The sequence below is a fragment of the Caretta caretta genome, chromosome 7, assembly GCF_965140235.1.
Source record: "Caretta caretta isolate rCarCar2 chromosome 7, rCarCar1.hap1, whole genome shotgun sequence".
Classification (NCBI taxonomy): domain Eukaryota; kingdom Metazoa; phylum Chordata; order Testudines; family Cheloniidae; genus Caretta; species Caretta caretta.
In genome coordinates, this window is record NC_134212.1 from 49,910,207 (window position 1) to 49,929,720 (window position 19,514).

The following is a 19,514-nucleotide window of genomic DNA, read 5'->3' on the forward strand; positions in this document are numbered from 1 at the left end:
GCTCCTCTCCCAATCCTTTCTCTTTCTATTCCTTTGCCTTCTTTTCTGTTCTTCCCTTATTTTGGAGGAAAGGAAAATCAATAAAATATAAAAAAGTAAATAAACCAGGTCCTATTTCCCAACCACTGTAGACTGAGAATACAAAACCATAAACTCTTGGCAAGGTAAAAATCTACCACTTTATTAATGATAAATAAGTTACTGCCCGCTCTGTACTGAAAGGGTAGCACCACACACACTCAAAATACAATGACAGGTTTCAGAGTAACAGCCGTGTTAGTCTGTCTTTGCAAAAAGAAAAGGAGTACTTGTGGCACCTTAGAGACTAACCAATTTATTTGAGCATGAGCTTTCGTGAGCTACAGCTCACTTCATCAGATGCATACAGTGGAAACTGCAGTAGATATTATATACCCACAGAGACCATGAAACAATACCCCCTCCCACCCCACTGTCCTGCTGGTAATAGCTTATCTAAAGTGATCATCAAGTTGGGCCATTTCCAGCACATATCCAGGTTTTCTCACCCTCCGCCCCCCCCCCACACAAACTCACTCTCCTGCTGGTAATAGCCCATCCAAAGTGACCACTCTCTTCACAATGTGTATGATAATCAAGGTGGGTCATTTCCAGCACAAATCCAGGTTCTCTCACTCCCTCACCCCCCTCCAAAAAACCACACACACAAACTCACTCTCCTGCTGGTAATAGCTTATCAAAAGTGACCACTCTCCCTACAATGTGCATGATAATCAAGGTGGGCCATTTCCAGCACAAATCCAGGTTCTCTCACCCCCCCACCCATACACATACAGTTTGTGTGTGTGGTTTTTGGAGGGGGGTGAGGGGGTGAGAGAACCTGGATTTGTGCAGGAAATGGCCCACCTTGATCATCACACACATTGTGAAGAGAGTGGTCACTCTGGATGGGCTATTACCAGCAAGAGAGTGAGTTTGTGGGGTGAGGGGGTGGGGAGGGGGTGGAGGGTGAGAAAACCTGGATTTGTGCTGGAAATGGCCCAACTTGATGATCACTTTAGGTAAGCTATTACCAGCAGGACAGTGGGGTGGGAGGGGGTATTGTTTCATGGTCTCTGTGTGTATATAATGTCTACTGCAGTTTCCACTGTATGCATCCGATGAAGTGAGCTGTAGCTCACGAAAGCTCATGCTCAAATAAATTGGTTAGTCTCTAAGGTGCCACAAGTACTCCTTTTCAAAATACAATAAACAACAATGCTGCACCAACAGAAAGGCACTGATGCCAAAAGAGATACCAAAAACTTTTAGAAATATGAAGGCAAACATAACATATCATACAGATTAAAACAATTTTATCCTTAAACTACAACCAGTGCATCCTTTGAGAGAGGGCATGCAGAAATGACCCAGTCCAAAGAGGCAAGAGGGGTTGACCCCTCTTGCCCCTTCACTGGAGAAGCCCCAACCCCTTCAGCCTAGAGGGACTAAAACAGTCAAAGCTGCTAAGTACCCTGAAAGGGACAACACTTCTCCTTGCTGTGAAGGGTCACAGCCTAAAGACTTGATCCCGTGGGAGGGGAAAAAAGCCACAATATTGAAAGGTTGTACGTTTCAGCTTTATTAAGCACAAAATATTACAACAGTATATACACAGAATATCCCAGATTCTAATAAAGAGCAGGGACCATCAATAAAAAATTCCATAAGAGGGTTGGAAGCTGCTTATGAGGCAAAATGGGGGCAGAACAGGAGCCCTGAATTAAAATGCTACTAAACACTTTATCATCTCATACTTATCAAATGATCTGTGATGGGAGATTTTTACTAACTCATGTAGGAAAGAAACTAATTCAATAAGAAATGTTAATGCAGGCAGACTGCTGACTCATGAAGGGAATAGGAAGTTTCAGATTTTGTGCTGGGGAGGTGAAAAGGTTGAGCACAGCTGTATTCCAAAAACGTGTCGCAAAAAGCTGTGACAGTGTTTTATGGACAGCCTTGTCTGCTGCTGCATTTCAGGGTTGTTGTATAAATCGTTCTCTGTAGCAGGGCTAATCAGTTAGTCAAGTACCTCTGCACAGAGTCTATCAACAATCCATTGCCTACCTCCCAGACACCTCCCTGGGTGAGGATAAAGTCCCAGGGAATGCCTTCTACTGGAAAGAGGTGGACTACTACAGCAGACTTGTCAAAAGCCAATTGTCCATCCAGCTGGAAGGACCAACAAGAGCCAGTATTACTGTTCAGCAAGGACCAATGCTTTGGTCCTGGCCACTCTAGCTGGCTACAAACAAGATTCAATTGCTTCTCGTAGGCTGGCATTGAAAATACCTTCCCCGATCTCTGACAGGTGAACACCATCTGGGCTGAACAGCTCTGGGGAAGAATACATAATCTGGTCATGCCTTAAAACTGAGATCCCAAACATGCTGCAAAATTTGGAGAGTTCCTTAATAATCATCTTCCTGGACTTCTCTACAACTCCTGGGGGTTTGTCTAACACTGGCCATGTCCTAGGCAGTAGAGTGGACCACACAATCTTTGTCTTGGGAAACATTGAACACAACGTTGTAAGGTCATTTTTCATGCTCTTGATTAAGCCCAGCCTTGATTGGTGAGCCAAGTCATTTTCCCCTAAGTGTATAATTATCACATCAGGCAAAACACCCCTCTGCACGACAGACTGTATTAGAGACAACAACTCATCCCATAGCATGTCCTTCGTACCCAACCACGATACATGAGCCCTGATGGGGTCTATCCCTAATCGTGCTCCATATGGATGGCACCAACCCCTCTTCCACAATGAGGTCACCACTGTGTGGCCACAAATCCACACTTCCAGAGGATTAGCCTGAGGGGGTCGAGTCACTCCTGAAAGGAAACAACAAAAGGCTTCAGTTTAGTATGATCCTGCCCCCCACCTCCTCCCAAACAATCCCCACTACCCAGACCATCATCTTGCCTTGCGATGCTATGTAGGGTATGTGAGCTTGCAAATATGGGTATTGTGGGGCTAGCAGTGTCAGAGTGGTGGTACTTGGAGCCTTTGAGAGGTGGTGGGACAGGAAAGTGCAGCAATGCCTTGTGCAATTTCACCAGCACCGGCAGGCTGTGATAATGCAAGGCAGCAGTTTAAGGAAGCTGCCATGTCCCTCCAACTACAATCATGGCTGCTATGAGGGATCTGGGATTAGGTTATATTGGAAAAGAGTACGCCAAAGTGAAGGGACAACAAAGTCCTCAGGACATAACAAGCAAGAGCTCTACTTTAATGTAGAGAGAGACCACTCTCCCTTCGCATGCTCCCTGGATGAGGAAAATGGAGAGCTTATGACCCAACGTGGGGATGCTCAGTCCAAGAAAGAAATATATAAAATCCCCACTGACAAGGTGTTAACTACTAGACCTACCACGAGCTCTTACCAAGTGAATAAGCCTTACATATAGAACACAATTTTAAATTTTAACAGACATCTACTGAAATATTTCTGACGCTAACCATCCACTGCTCTGATATACGGGATAGACTGCACCAGGAAGAATCCCCTTTTTAGTTTGCCTGTGGAGCCTACAAATTGAAACGTAAATGGGATTCCAATGTGACAAAGCGTAGCCAGAATGAGTGCGAAGTTAAATTCCTGGGTCAAGTACCAGGAAGAACTGCGTTAAACAACTGGTGTGGAATGGAGCCAAGGACACGGCGGCAGTGCACGTACTGTCCACCTGCCAGGCCATTTCTGCAGGGCTATGGAGATCAAACACAAATTGGCGTGCTTGATTCCAGGGAAGGAAAGCGGCTACGTTAATATCACTCCCTTGCTGACTGGACTACAGAGCAGTACTCAAGGGACACAAACAAGGGAAAGAGCTGCAAAAGTCACTAAAAATGAGACAAAAGGGTTAAAGAGGGAAAGGATTCAGCGCCTATGAAAAAAGGTAATGGGAAATGGTCTTTGGTGCTGATGGCACTCATCAAAACCAAAAATTATTCCAAAAATATTAAAATAAAATAGAACAGCTGCTATTAACAAGCAGCTTCTAAAAGAGGTCATGCACATTGTAAGGTAATACCATTAATTCCCTACACAGCACTATTGTTATTGGCCAATACAAATTTCCTATCCTCCACAATTGGACACTTGCACTCAACTGGTCCCTCTTCCTCCTCCTACTGGCAGGGATGACACCTCTCTTGTCTTCCCCCTGCTCTGAAGACTAAGATCATGCCTCTGGTATCATGGCACAAGTGTCCCCTCCATCCCCCCCAGCTCTGGTGCTCAGTCCTTCCATGACACCCTTGTCCAGTTCTTGCATCACAAATACACAGGGGCCCTTAGGATCATAGGTCTGCCACAGCAGTGCCTGTCCTCAGATACATTTCTGGGATGCTCCCTACCTCTAATACAAATCTAGTCAGCCCCGCTCCCTGCACCCGTCAGCCCTGTATTACTACCCAATTAAAAAGGTATTCCCAGCTCTCACTATACAGTGCCCTCAGGAACTTCCCTTCACTTCATCTTTCCACAAGTTCTCAAAGGAAACATTTATAGGATCTCCTTGATAAAAAAAGGGGGGGATTCATTCAAACCCCAAGTCTCCCTGCTTCCCAACATTTCTATGCAGAAATCATTTAAAATGTACTTAAATAGGCTGCTGTAGACCTCACTTCTCCCTCTACCAATACTACCTCCACCCTGGCTCACCTGATCCCTCCAGCTCCGCTTCACGGGACTCCTCTCTGGGCGCTCCGTTCTCCACCTCGGCCAATGTGTCCATCCTCCGCAAGGGTCTCCCAGCCCGGGAAGAACTCCTCTTGGCTCCCCAGATGCGCTCGTAGAGTAAGCTGGCACATCCTCACAGGTCTACCAGCAACCTCTCCTTGAAGCTCATTTCCCCTAAACAGCTTCCCCAACCGTCGGTACCAACCCTAGCACGAATCTCAGTTGAAAAACAGACCCTTCCAAGCTCTTTCCACCTCAGAGAGTTTCCAGAGGAACAATTCACTTGAACAGAAGGCTGAGGATGGTGGAGTATAGCCCACCTCATGCTCTCATTCATAACTTTGGTTTGTCTTTGTATTTGGCAAATACTGGTGCAGTGTTTCTTAAAGTAACATGACTCATAATAGGCAGCCAAAGGCCCTTCAAAATAAAGACAGCTCCTCACCCTCTGGTGGGCAGGGCATACATACAGTGATCCTGAACATTCTGTGCACACTGGACACACAAGATCATTTCTCAGTCTCTTTGTTTTATGTTTAAACCCTACCTAGAAAAATAGAAATAAAGATTGAAGAAAAAAGTTTGGAGGAGCTATGTCTGGGTTTTAAAGTACAAGCAAGTTTATAAAGTGAAGAGTTGTGTTCATGTGAGATCCCTTGAAGAGCTTCAAACTTTTCTGGCAGTGGCAGCATCATGTCAAATTTACAGGAAGTAACATGGGAAGAAGCGAAGCACATGACAAAACTGGTCCAGTGGCATTTCACACATGATTAAAAGCTCCACCACATACAACACACAAGGTTAGGTGTCCTTGAAAACCTTGACCCCTGCTGGGCCACTGGAGATCAAGTTATTCTGAATGGAGAAAAGGGAGCTATTAGTCAATTACATAACCACTTCTCACAAGGCTTTCATAAGCAAATCACTAGTATCTACCAAAAAGGCAGCTCATCTTTCACTCTGACTGGGAATGCATACTTATCAGAACAAGAAGAAGGGGTTACAGAGCAAAATGGCTTCTAACTCTTGAGAAAACACTACAGACACCATTCTCAAGACATTAACTGAGCTGGCAACTGATACCCTCCAAAAAGGTACAGCCAGAGGAAGAGACAACAATCTAAACTATTAATGTACTTATTTTTGATGACATTATCACACATGATTATGGTGGGGGGGGGATACAAAAAAAACCCAAAACTGTCCGAACAAATTTTCTTGGTACCTCTAACATGTAGGTACACGCATTAGCCCAAAAGTTAGAGGTCCAACTTAAACCACGTAAACATATGGAAGCTCATAAGGTAGAACATATTTGGTCTGAATATTAGACGTCTAACACAAATCTGTGAATGTCCTGGGTGCTTGGGTTAAAGTCAGGTGAACTCATAATATAGTAGTTAAGCCAGTTCTCTTGATTAGTTTCTCTACTTTTTTTTAAACCCAGATAATTGTTTTACTGTTTGTATGCCTCTTAGGCCAAACTGTCTAAAGGGTAGATAGCCCATATGCACATCAAAATCACGCACCATTGTGTCAGAAACAGTACTGAAAGATCAGCAAGTGCAGAGATTAAAACGTTTTTCCCTTAATGCACATGCATCATTGTTAAAAATGCATCTTTATAGGCTTATATAAATTAATCAAGCTACTAATCTCAGAGAAAGACTAACTACTGTAAAACACATTTTGTCAAATTAGTCTTGAAAAAAGTCACACAGCAAGACTCAGCGTAATAAAATAAGATTAGGGCCCTAACAAATTCACAGTCATGAAAAACGCATCCCGGACCATGAAATCTGGTCTCCCCCTGTGAAATCTGGTCTTGTTTGCTTTTACCCTATACTATACAGATTTCACGGGGGAGAGCAGTGTTTCTTAAACTCGGGGTCTTGACCCAAAAGGGAGTTGCAGGGGGGTCACAGTATTGCCACCCTGACTTCTGTGCTGCCTTCAGAACTGGGCAGCCGGAGTGCAGCGGCTGTTGGCTGGGCACCCAGCTCTGAAGACAGCGCCCCGCCAGCAGCAGTGCAGAAATAAGGGTGGCAATACCATACCATCACAACCTTATTTCTGTGCTGCTGCCTTCAGAGCTGGGCGGCCAAAGAGTGGTAGCTGCTGACTGAGGGCCCAACTCTGCAGGCAGCAGCCCAGAAGTAAAGGTAGCAGTACCACAACCCCCACAACAATGACATCGCAAATCCCCTCCACACACACACACAAAACTCCTTTTCGGGTCAGGACCCCTACAATTACAACACCATAAAATTTCAGATTTAAATAGCTGAAGTCATGAAATTTATGATTTTTGAAATCCTATGTCTGTGAAATTGACCAAAATGGACAGTGAATTTGGTAGGGCCCTACATATGATAAAAAGAGCTTAACAGTCATTAAACTGTTCTGAACACTAATTATGGGACATTTATTCCACACTGAGTGTTGTTAGTTATTGGCCACTTCCTTTCCCCAATATCTGCAGTCCTCCTTCTCTCCAAGACACATTGCCAACATGAAGTGCACAATTAGACTCATTAATAACATTAAAATAATATATAGTTCTTGCTGTGTTGACACAGACGTTGCACTCTTACCCACGCATAGACGGACTTAGCACTAGCTCTTTTGAACTATGTTGTCTTTTTTTTCACCAAAATAATCAATATAGCTGGTGTGCATAGGTGTATTACCTAGCACCTTCCATGATGAAATTTGCAGCATGATGTTGCCTTTGATTGTATGCATATTTAAGCACACACACCATTACCGCAGTAGTAGAGTCCCAATCTTCCAAACAGGGCTCCTACTTCCAAACACACTTAACTTTTCAGAAAAACTAAACTTTGAGCTCAGTTTTTCTGTTTCTCAGCTCAAATTTTTTTAAGTTGGGTTTAAGTAAGCTTTCACCTTTTTAGTTACCTGATCAGGAAAAGATGTTTTCCACATTTTTAGAAAGTTACTTTGTTGTCACACACATACACAAAGGAAAGTTACTGATGTGATAAGTTACATAACTTCTGAGATTCCTGACTGGTATTTAAATTCTCAGGCATGTTACAACAACATATTTTGTTTTGTATCGAATTTCAAATCTTTGGATTGTCAAAACAATGCATCTGGCTAAAGCATGGTTATGTGGACTATGAATAATTCTGCACTACTGCAGACAAGTCAATAGGAAGCAGGGCTACTGACCAATCAAACTAGCTGACACAGAGTCAAGCAACAATTTTAAGTAGCCCACAGAACATAAGCTACTTTTTAAAATGTCAACCCTTTCCCTCCCCAAAAAAGTATTTACTACTATTTTAAATTAACAGAAATACATTTCTTGCTAAGATGATGACATGACAACTGAAACAGAACATTTCATTTACAGAGTATAAGGGAAATTTGCACTTCTTGGGTTAAAGAATAACCATCAGTGGGCATTAAGGCCTCAGCATGCAGCTTCAGACATTACCGCCCACATCTGGACACCTCTGGAAACTGTGGGGCAATAGCTCTCTACCAAAAGCCTAACCATACATCCAAATTGATTGGAGGTGCAAGACTTGTGAAGAGAAGCCCAGGTTGGAATTCATTTTTTACTGAGAAGGAACATCATACTCCTGAGAAAGAGTATTAGACAGAACCATGTCTGTATATGTACAAACATGCAGTGTTGTAGCTGTGTTGGTCCAAGACATTAGAGAGACAAGGTGGATGAGGTTAAAAAAAAACCAAAACATATTACCCCACCCAGCTTGTCTCTGTGTACAAATATAATGCTTGATAATTGTGGTGTTGCACTGTATTAATTTCATAAGCTTGATGTTAGCCACGCTGTGTTACACTCAAGGAGGATGGAAGGGAGCAGAGAGGCACTACCCATATCCTCAGTGAATCCTGCTTGTTAGGCAAAAGCAGGTGACATCACTATGGGACATTCGTTCGTTCAAGGGACTGAGGAAAGATGGAGGCACTCCTTTGACAGCTGCTCAGAACCAAAAATGTAATTAAAGCTTTCCCTTTGTGAAATACTCTTTTGTTCCAGGTTTAATTGTAAATAAGTAATGCATTGACCCCAGGCATTACAACTATCCAGCAAGTAACCCAGACCAGCAATGGTACAATGCAATGGCCAGCATAGAAACTTTACATTTTTTTGTTTGTTTTTAAATAAAAACACAAGAGTCTCTTTTAAGGGTTTGTAAAATGAAAAATTCACTTTGGAGCAGAAGCTGTTCAGTATCATCAGAGCAGGGAGAGATGCTTTCAGATGGTTTCCCATTGTATCCAGAATTTTCTTTCTATTGTAATTCTAACAACATCCCCAGGAATCATCCCTCATTCCCTACCATTGCACTTCCTTGTTTCGACACCTTTTTTTCCACCTAGAAAGGAACCCTGCAAGTCTTGTGAATACATGTCAGAAGCACAAAAAAGTGAACCAGGAAGATGAAAAAAAAGTCATCCTTTGATATGAGGAAAGCCATCCTAATCCAGAATCTGGTACTTGTGTATACATACATATACACCGGACCCTCGTTACAACGTGGGATTTGGGATCCATATGCACTACCGCGTTAAAATGAATTGCAATTAAAGTAATTAAATTTGGGATCCATGGCCGTGACCGCATTATATGCGAATTCGCGCTATATAGACGTGTGCTCTAGCAAGGGTCTGGTGTGTGTGTCTATAGATAGATATATATATATATAGATATATATAAATAGACACACACACACACACACATATATATATAAAGTTACATTTTGACCTGTGTTTCATAGCTATGATGTACTACAATAGCTTGGGATTACAAAAATAACATTTGTCAGTGATGCAAGGTCTCATGAGAAGTCTATTTGTATAGAATTTTTTCCAGAGTGCAGTCACCTCATGGTTAAGACCGACTGCCCAATAAAAAGATTTAACAGGTAACCTCTATAGGGAACAAACATTGCCCACTGTGCATACAGGTTTTGCTCCTGAAGGAGTTCATCAGACAGTTTAGGTGCTTTCTGTCACTCACACATGGCTAGAGCACAGGTAGTACATGTGCTTAACCTCTGAAGTACCAAATCTATGACTGATGCCATCAATCTTGAAGGCAGCAAGAATATAGACTAGTATTTAGATGACTCAATAGGTATTTTCAGGCCATACTACCTAGGATTATGGCACCAAACAATTTAAATAAAAAGAATAAGTGAGCACCAGTCTGATAAAGGCCTCTTGATAACCCCACCCCAGCTCCCTAAGACCAGAAGCACTGAAAAAACTCTCTCACCTGAACTATAATCTTTTAGGCGCAAGTCTTTCACAGGTGTCCCATCAGGCGCTCGGAAAGCGTTGAGAATCTAGAGAGACAAACCAAGAGTCCACATCAGTTCCACAGCACACACCAAACCAAGGCTACTTTAGCAAGGCAAGATAGCTTTTACTGTACTCTACTTCCTCTCTCTAACACTCTCATAAGACTTCTGTCGGTTTTGGATTCCCAACTCCATTACAAAGTGACATATTTTCCCACAGAGTCTCCTTATCATCTGAGAACTGCCTTTTAAAGAGAAACACTGTCGTTACAGAATTCAGGTGCATGGAGCTCAGTTATTTAGGTTTTAATGACCTCTCCATTCAGTGTTTTCTTCTTAATGTGTTGCAATCACTTCTCTGGCCATTTATTACTATTAAAATCACTGATTGATAGTTACCTTTGAGATTGTTTGGGCCTTTATTTCCTCTAACATCCCACTATCTCAGGACACAGTAAGTTCCTCACCGGAGTTCTCAGGCACAATTCTCAAGAAGTCTGATAATCATAACCAAACTAAAGAGCACTACATTGCAAGAGGCTCACAGTCTGGAACTGCCATGAGATACACCCTGGGGCTGACTATTGGAGCTCTGTGGAAGTAACTTTTTCTACCACCTCACAGAGGAAGGCTAGCAACCAGTGTTGGCTTTTTGACTAAGCTCAAGTGTAGTACGAGATGTTTTTTCTGTCTCTCCAGGATACTATTTTAGCACCTCCCAGCTATTGCCCATGGAGCGGCCTGCAGCTCACTTGCATACTAACTCCCTTTCTGGCTACAAAGTGAATAAAGATGAGGTAATACAGGAATATAAGGCAGCCTGAAAGAAAGGGAAGTGAAAAGCCTTAGGCCCTCCAGACAGGCTTAAGCAATCAAGCTAAAGTGAACTACATTTCCCCACCTATCAGCACTCAAGAGTGTCACCTCTACATTACTCGCAGTCAAAGTCTCAACAACAAGAAAAAAGTAGCACTGTGGTCACCTCTAAAACCTGGGATTTCCATGTGGAAAAAATCATAAGCTGGTGTAAATCGCACTCTGCCCACCTCTTGGACACAAAAGGCCTGAAAATACATTTTAGATTGGCAATTGCTTATATTTTTTGTTTAAAAGAAACAAAAGTTGCTCTTCTCTAATTAAAAGTCTCTTCTGTTCTTCAGACCATGCTGGGAACTGCTTACAACATTTGGGATATTACATATTTTTGCTACAGATTTTGAGAAACTCTGGAGGAATTTAAAAAAACCCACTTACATCATCCTTTGTGGCAGTTTCAGGCACTCCCCCTAGCCGAATGAGCTTGCTTGGTTTCACATCTTTGGGGCAGGTCCTGTAATCTTGGTCCTTGAGTTCAGAATCAAGATAGTTTTACAATTGAGACACAGTTGTCCGTAAGACATAAAACAGTAACAAAATAAAGCAGGGTACAATTCATAAGCAGAATGGCTCCAACAGCCCTTTACAACAACAGTATGTTTTAGGGATGGGCAGCCATGTTGGCTGGTTGTGGCCTTTCAAACTTGGAGCTATTTCAAATGCATTTAGATTCTGCAAAGAAATTTCAGTTTAGTCCCAGTAAATACTTGTCTACATGCGATATCATTCAGAGTAACCCTCAGTCACTGCTAAGAAGTGGCCAAACTCCTGGAAAAATCATGGGCTCTAAAAGATTTTAAAGAAAAGTGAGACAAGCCAACATACAGTTTTGTTGTGCTCCTAAAAGCAGGAGATACTTGGAAATTTTAAAAAATAGCTTGAATTATTTATTTTGATATTACTTTGGACTAAATTAAATGTGTGGTGTAGAGGGAATGAGTGGGGGTAGAAAACTAGAGGATGAGGAGGCATTCAGGGAAGGACCTATACAGGGATAAGACTGCTACCCCTAAGATATGGACGGAAATCTCCTTCACTACCCCTCCCCTCCTTTTTTCTCATACTTTAAATAAAGAAGGATCTGTTTTGGCTCATTCAGAGTTTTTACAAAACCACATACCTGAAGATCCTGCCTAGAATCTTTGCTGGGTTTTCCTTCTGTAAAGGACTTGCCGTGCTCATAATCAAACAGCTGACTCCCTGGCAGCCGGTGATCTACATCTCTGTACTCAATGTTTCTGTAATCAGTATCTTGTCTTCCGAGGAAATCCAGACCACCTTCGCCCTTTAGCACAAGACTAGAATCTGATCTTTGATGTTCAGTACCAGAAAGCTGCTGCTCATTTGCAAAGGTCTGAGGTGGCTCATCTCGGTCTTGAAGAGGCCCACGGCTATTCTGGAAATCTAGTGAAGACTCAATTTCAAGACCCACTCCAAGGGACTCTTCCCCTCTCGTTCTCAGCTCTGAATGTTGAAACTCTCCTTTCTGGATGCCAAAGGGAGATCTGTCTAGAATAAGATCACGCGTGGACTCTTCTCTCTTGTTTGTGCTTAAGGCAGATCGCTCTCTGTCTGTTAAAGGTACAGTAGACTGACTGCGCCTAAAATCTATAAGATTCTGATCTACAGGGGGAATCTCCCTGTCTGTAAAGTCCATAGTAGGAGCAATGTCTCTGCCCCTAAAATCCTGATCAGATCGAGACTTGTGCCTATTTCTGAAATCTGAAGGCTGTGTCTCCCTGTCCCTAAAGTCCAGATCAGAGGTACTCATGCCCCTGAAGTCCACGTCAGGTACATCCCTGTTTCTAAAATCTGAATAGGAATGCTCTCTGCCCCGATAGTGTAACTCAGGCATGTCCCTTGCCCTGAAGTCTGAATGGGCTCCATCTCTACCTCTGAAGTCCAGATCAAATGAACCCCTGCTCCTGAAGTCTGATGGGAGGTCCTCTCTGCCTCTATAGTCCATGGTATGAGCTTCCCTGTCCCTATAGCTCATACGGCTTGCCTCCCTATTTCTATAATCCATAGAAGAAACATCCCCACCCCTGAAGTCCATAGAGGGCCCCTCCCTATCTTGGAAATCTCCAGAGTACATCTCCCTGCCCCTAAACTCAGAAGAGGGTGGTTCCCGGCCCCTGAAGTCCAACTGTGAGTCGTCTCTGTTCTGAAAGTCAGAAGGTGGGAAGTCTCTGCTCCTGAAATCATGATGACCCTCCCCACCTCTGAAATCACTCCGAGGTCCATCTCTAGCTCCATAGGTGAAAGAAGTTTCCTCTCTGTTGGCAAACTGAGGATTGAGAAGGCCTGAGAGTGCCTGGATATCAAAAGGAAGTGATTCTCTGCCAGAGAAGTTGCCAGAGTGTCTTTCTTGAGCAAGACTATCAAGGGAAGAAGGGTATTCCCTGTTCCACCCGGGAGCAAACCTTTCTTCTTGGCTCCCACTGTAGAAATAAAGACAGTATTATTCATAAAGTGCTCAGAGTCTGAGCTCTACACAGAAGAACATTCTTCTCGAAGCTCTAAGAGCCACAGAAGGCATTGACGTTTGGCAGTCTAAGATGAGGCAGCATACGACAGATGTGAAATAGTAAACTTGCATGCTTCCATTTCACCACAATTTCTAGAAGCACTCAACAGGGAAAACCTGCAATATTAATGGGTTAATGATGATAGCAATCCACATAACCCTGCACTATATGCAGCTAGGGAGCCAGATGAGGCTCCCTGAAGTGGTCTATTTGCTTGAGCATCATTTTGCTTTGGTTCTCTTAGCACGGATACAAAAGGTTATCTTACTAAATGGTCATGAGGTGGAGGTTACCTAGTCATCTCAATTAGTATGCTATGTAATAGTTTGTCCTCTTTGCTAGGGCCTGATATTGCAAGATGCTGAGCACTCTCAATTCACGCTGACTTCAGTAAGAGTTTGGGAGTGCTCAGAGGTTCCTAGGAAAAGGTCAAGTGTTCAAAACTGTGTAGCTTGCTTGTGTCATACTAGTTCCCCAGCAACGGCACCTAATTTATGTTGCTAAAGCCATGGGCTCTAATTCTCTATGCACAGTGAGACTCAGAAAGAGGTTTTTTCCTCAAGGAGGTGGGTTTCAGAGTGGTAGTTGTGTTAGTCTCTGTTATCAGCAAAAACAACGAGGAGTCCTTGCGGCACCTTAGAGACTAACAAATTTATTTGGACATAAGCTTTTGTGGGCTAAAACCCACTTCATAGAATCATAGAATATCAGGGTTGGAAGGGACCTCAGGAGGTCATCTAGTCCAACCCCCTGCTCAATCCCCAACTAAATCATCCACGCCAGGGCTTTGTCAAGCCTGACCTTAAAAACCTCTAAGGAAGGAGATTTCACCACCTCCCTAGGTAACGCATTCCAGTGCTTCACCACCCTCCTAGTGAAAAAGTTTTTCCTAATATGCAACTTAAACCTCCCCCACTGCAACTTGAGACCATTACTCCTTGTTCTGTCATCTGCTACCACTGAGAACAGTCTAGAGCCATCCTCTTTGGAACCTCCTTTCAGGTAGTTGAAAGCAGCTACCAAATCCCCCCTCATTATTTTCTTCTGCAGACTAAACAATCCCACTTCCCTCAGCCTCTCCTCACAAGTCATGTGTTCCAGTCCCCTAATCATTTTTGTTGCCCTCCGCTGGACTCTTTCCAATTTTTCCACATCCTTCTTGTAGTGTGGGGCCCAAAACTGGACACAGTACTCCAGATGAGGCCTCACCAACGTTGAATAGAGGGGAACGATCACGTCCCTCAATCTGCTGGCAATGCCGCTACTTATACATCCCAAAATGCCATTGGCCTTCTTGGCAACAAGGGCACACTGTTGACTCATATCCAGCTTCTCGTCCACTGTAATCCCTAGGTCCTTTTCTGCAGAACTGCTGCTTAGCCATTCAGTCCCTAGTCTGTAGCGGTGCATGGGATTCTTCCGTCCTAAGTGCAGGACTCTGCACTTGTCCTTGTTGAACCTCATCAGATTTCTTTTGGCCCAATCCTCTAATTTGTCTAGGTCCCTCTGTATCCTATCCCTACCCTCCAGCGTATCTACCTCTCCTCCCAGTTTAGTGTCATCTGCAAACTTGCTGAGAGTGCAATCCACACCATCCTCCAGATCTTTAATGAAGATATTGAACATAATGAAGATATTCATCAGATGCATGGAGTGAAAAATACAGTAAGCAGTATAAATATTACAGCACATGAAAAGATGGGAGTTGCCTTATTAAGTGGGGGGTCAGTGCTAACGAGGCCAATTCAATTAAGGTGGAAGTGACCTATTCTGAACAGATGACAAGAAGGGGTGAATATCAAGAGAGGGAAAATTACTTTTGTAGTGACCCATCCACTCCCAGTCTTTATTCAGGCTGAATTTGATGATGTCCAGTTTGCAAATTAATTCCAGATCTGCAGTTTCTCATTGAAGTCTGTTTTTGAAGTTTTTTTGTTGAAGAATTGCCACTTAAGTCTGTTACTGAGTGTCCAGGAAGATTGAAGTGCTCTCCTATTGGGAGTGGATGGCTCACTACAAGAAGTAATTTTCCCTCTGCTAATGACAGGTTTCAGAGTAGCAGCCGTGTTAGTCTGTATCCGCAAAAAGAAAAGGAGGACTTGTGGCACCTTAGAGACTAGCAAATTTATTTGAGCAATGCATCCAGTGAAGTGAGCTATAGCTCACGAAAGCTTATGCTCAAATAAATTTGTTAGTCTCTAACGTGCCACAAGTCCTCCTTTTCTTTTTCCCTCTACTGATACTCACACCTTCTTGTCAACTGTTGGAAATGGGTAACATCCACCTTGATTGCATTGGCCTCATTAGCACTACAAAAGTAATTTTCCCTCTCTTGATATTCACCCTTTCTTGTCAACTATTGAGAATAGGCCACTTCCACCTTAACTGAATTGGCCTCGTTAGCACTGACCCCCCCACTTGATAAGGCAACTCCCATCTTTTCATGTGCTGTAATATTTATATTGCTTACTGTATTTTTCACTCCATGCATCTGATGAAGTGGGTTTTAGCCACGCAAGTTTATGCCCAAATAAATTTGTTAGTCTTTACGATGCCACAAGGACTCCTCGTTTTTTCTCAAGAGGTAGTTTCATAACATAAGAATGGCCATACTTGGTCAGACCAAAGGTCCGTCCAGCCCAGTATCCAGTCTGCCGACAATGGCCAATGCCAGGTGCCCCAGAGGGAGCGTACCTAACAGGTAATGGACCAAGTGATCTCTCTCCTGCCATCCATCTCCACCCTCTGACAGAGGCTAGAGACACCATTACTTACCCATCCTGGCTAATAGCCATTTATGGACTTAACCTCCATGAATTTATCTAGTTCTCTTTTAAACCCTGTTATAGTCCTAGCCTTCATAACCTCCTCAGGCAAGGAGTTCCACAGGTTAACTGTGCACTGTGTAAAGAAGAACTTCCTTTTATTTGTTTTAAACCTGATGCCCATTAATTTCATTTGGTGGCCCCTAGTTCTTATATTATGGGAACAAGTAAATAACATTTCCTTATTCACTTTCTCCACACCACTCATGATTTTATTTAGCTCTATCATATCCCCCTTAGTCTCCTCTTTTCCAAGCTGAAAAGTCCTAGCCTCTTTAATCTCTCCTCATATGGAACCCATTCCAAACCCCTAATCATTTTAGTTACCCTTCTCTGAACCTTTTCTAATGCCAGTGTATCTTTTTTGAGATGAGGAGACCATATCTGTATGCAGTATTCAAGATGTGGGCATACCATGGATTTATATAAGGGCAATAAGATATTCTCTGTCTTATTCTCTATTCCTTTTTTAATGATTCCTAATATCCTGTTTGCTTTTTTGACTGACGCTGCACACTGCATGGACGTCTTCAGAGAACTATCCACGATGACTCCAAGATCTCTTTCCTGAAGCTACATCTAAATTACCAATAGGTTTTATGGGGATGAAGCAATCTGTCTCATTTTAGCCAAGTCTGACTCCCACGCATTTTTAAAAAACTTAAAAGGTAAACAGAAATAGAGCAAGAATCTTTAAAGAACAATCCCAAATCCTGATAAATCAGTAGACATCTCCACTTCGGTAATCTTAGCAAATCAAGTTCACCTTAAAGTTCACAAAGATAGAAGCATTCACCAATGGACATGTGAGATGACATATTTGAATTTAGTCAAATTATCTATGGATATATTGAAAGCAGTAATGCAAAACAATTATTATAACTTGGATCAAGGGAAAATAAATAATTCTCCAACACTTGAAAGAATTATGCTAGTTCATTTTCAACAGGAAAAAAAACCACCAGGAAAGCATCATCATCTAGAACCAGCCAGAACAGTATTAGTTCAAGGGTAAAATAAAATCACATACAGCTACTCATATATAAAGCATACAAGTAGGGAAATGACTTCTTGGCAATCTCTCCTTGTTACTGACTCAAACAGCAGAAGTATTCTCATTACCTCAGAACCCTGTGGGGTAAATTTCTGTTGTGAGGAAGTACACTCAGCAGATTCATTCAGGCTGGACAAATAAGTGAGTTAACAAGGACAATGAAAGAACTAAGTACTAGTGACTAAACAGTGAAATAGCCTAGCTCCTGATACCTCTCTTTTTCTAACCCCAATTTCCTGATATCAACATAGGGTCTAAATGACAGCCAGAGGAATGTAAGCAAGGGAAACATTCCATTGTGTTGATACTTCTTGTTTGAGTGTAAGGACTGTTACAATGACATTCACAAGTGTCTCACTATTGTACATTCCACATTCTGAGCTGTACTCCCTTAGATTTCTCTCTCAATAGCGTGGAAGTACCCTAACCATTCACTACAAACAAGTGACCTTAAAGGCCATGAAATTGCAGATATGTTTGAAACCAAGAAATGTTGAAACCAAGATCCAACAGGATCCACATGATAATCTTTAAAAATGCCTTAACAGCTTCTAGAGTCAAAGTTAGATGTGTATTAACACCTTATCTAACAATGGCTACATTAAATTGGTTAGTCTCTAAGGTGCCACAAGTACTCCTTTTCTTTTTGCGAATACAGACTAACACGGCTGTTCCTCTGAAACCTACATTAAATTTAAGCGTATGTTCAGCAAAGGTGCAAGGAGGAGAAGCAGAAATGCTAGAAGCAGCTATCTTTGCAGAAGAAATGACTAGCAGGAATTTACAGGAAGCTGGAACATTTTGTGTGGTAGAAAACAGGCAATTTGAGCCACTCAGAGTAGCTCCACAGTGGTCATATAGCTCACCCAAAAACAGTTTCACAATAGCAAGATGTGCAGTGAGTAATGACAAACAGTAAACAGAGAAGAGAGCTCCATAGCCCCTGTTACTTTCAACATTTCACATAAGAAGAGCCTTGAAATATAAACTCCAAATCCAAATGCTTACCGGAAAGGGCCCATCCTGTTGGCCGGCCGAGGGTCTCCCCACATATTTCCCTGTCTGGTGGACTGCCAAAGATGGGTAAATTCCTTCCACAAACAATGACAGACAGCAGAACCTGTGGTGGAAATAGCATGACAATAAGCCTGTAGACATCTATGAAAAATATCATAGTTTAAACAAAGTTTTGTATATCTGAGATTCAGAAATATAAGCAACATGCTGCAGTGCAAGAACACAGAAATGCAACAATTAAACTCCTTCTTTTACTAAGTTTATATGTCCCAAACTATTCAACTTTTTTTTTTTAATCAGATTGTCAGAATGGCAGGGGATAGTAATTTACAATTTATTTGTCATTAATACCACACTTCCCACCGACTGTGTATTCTAATTTACTATTCACATTCCAATTAGAAAAGAGAAAACACTCAAGATCTACAAATCAATAGAGCTGTAATTTAAAAAAAAAAAATCAACGTACAACATTAATTTTTAAGCCAGACACAATTTCTGACAGAAGCTCTTGGCTGGCTAAGTATGGAAACATTTCCATTCAAATGGTCTATCACAGTGGTTCCCAAACTAGGGGCACCACTTGTTCAGGGAAAGCCCCTGGGGGGCCGAACCGGTTTGTTTACCTGCCGTGTCCACAGGTTCGACTGATCATAGCTCCCATTGGCTGCGGTTCGCCACGCCAGGCCAATGGGAGCTGCGGGAAGGGTAGCCAGCACATCCCTTGGCCCGCGCCACTTCCCGCAGCCCCCATTGGCCGAGAACGGCGAACTGCGGCCAGTGGGAGCCGCGATCGGCCGAACCTGTGGATGCGGCAGGTAAACAAATCGGCCCGGCCCACCAGGGGCTTTCCCTGAATAAGTGGCGCCCGTAGTTTGGGAACCACTGGTCTATCATGTTTATTGTGCTATCTAGAGGCACTTGAATTAGAAACAAACATCTTGCTCACAATTGGTTATATAGGCACCACAAAAGTGCACAGTTCTAATCGGGATGGATATATCAGAACACAGGTCGTCTCATTTGGATCTCTTTCCAGAGGCTACGAGAACATCCACAGCAAGTCTAGCCCCCTATTATGTTTCATTTCCACTTTAAGATTCTTCTTGTGGTCTGATTATCAGCATAACCATCGGATACATTCATTGTGCTAGAAGAAAAGTGTCTGCCAAAAAAACTTGTAGGACTTGTGGAGAAGACCAGAA

At 42.6% G+C, this 19,514-nt stretch overlaps 1 protein-coding gene across 2 annotated transcripts in view; it reads right to left on the reverse strand.

Moving 5' to 3' along the window:
* RBM6 (RNA binding motif protein 6) overlaps positions 1 to 19,514 on the reverse strand; it is a 146,542-nt gene that overhangs the window by 110,175 nt on the left and 16,853 nt on the right. For both annotated transcript variants that reach the window (XM_075130641.1, XM_048856495.2), the window contains exons 2-5: positions 18,301 to 18,412; positions 12,006 to 13,326; positions 11,264 to 11,353; positions 9,985 to 10,054 (exon numbers count right to left, since the gene is read on the reverse strand). In XM_075130641.1, coding sequence (XP_074986742.1) covers positions 9,985 to 10,054; positions 11,264 to 11,353; positions 12,006 to 13,326; positions 18,301 to 18,344 — 1,525 coding nt within the window. In that variant the 5' untranslated portion in view covers positions 18,345 to 18,412. The remainder of the gene's footprint in view (positions 1 to 9,984; positions 10,055 to 11,263; positions 11,354 to 12,005; positions 13,327 to 18,300; positions 18,413 to 19,514) is intronic.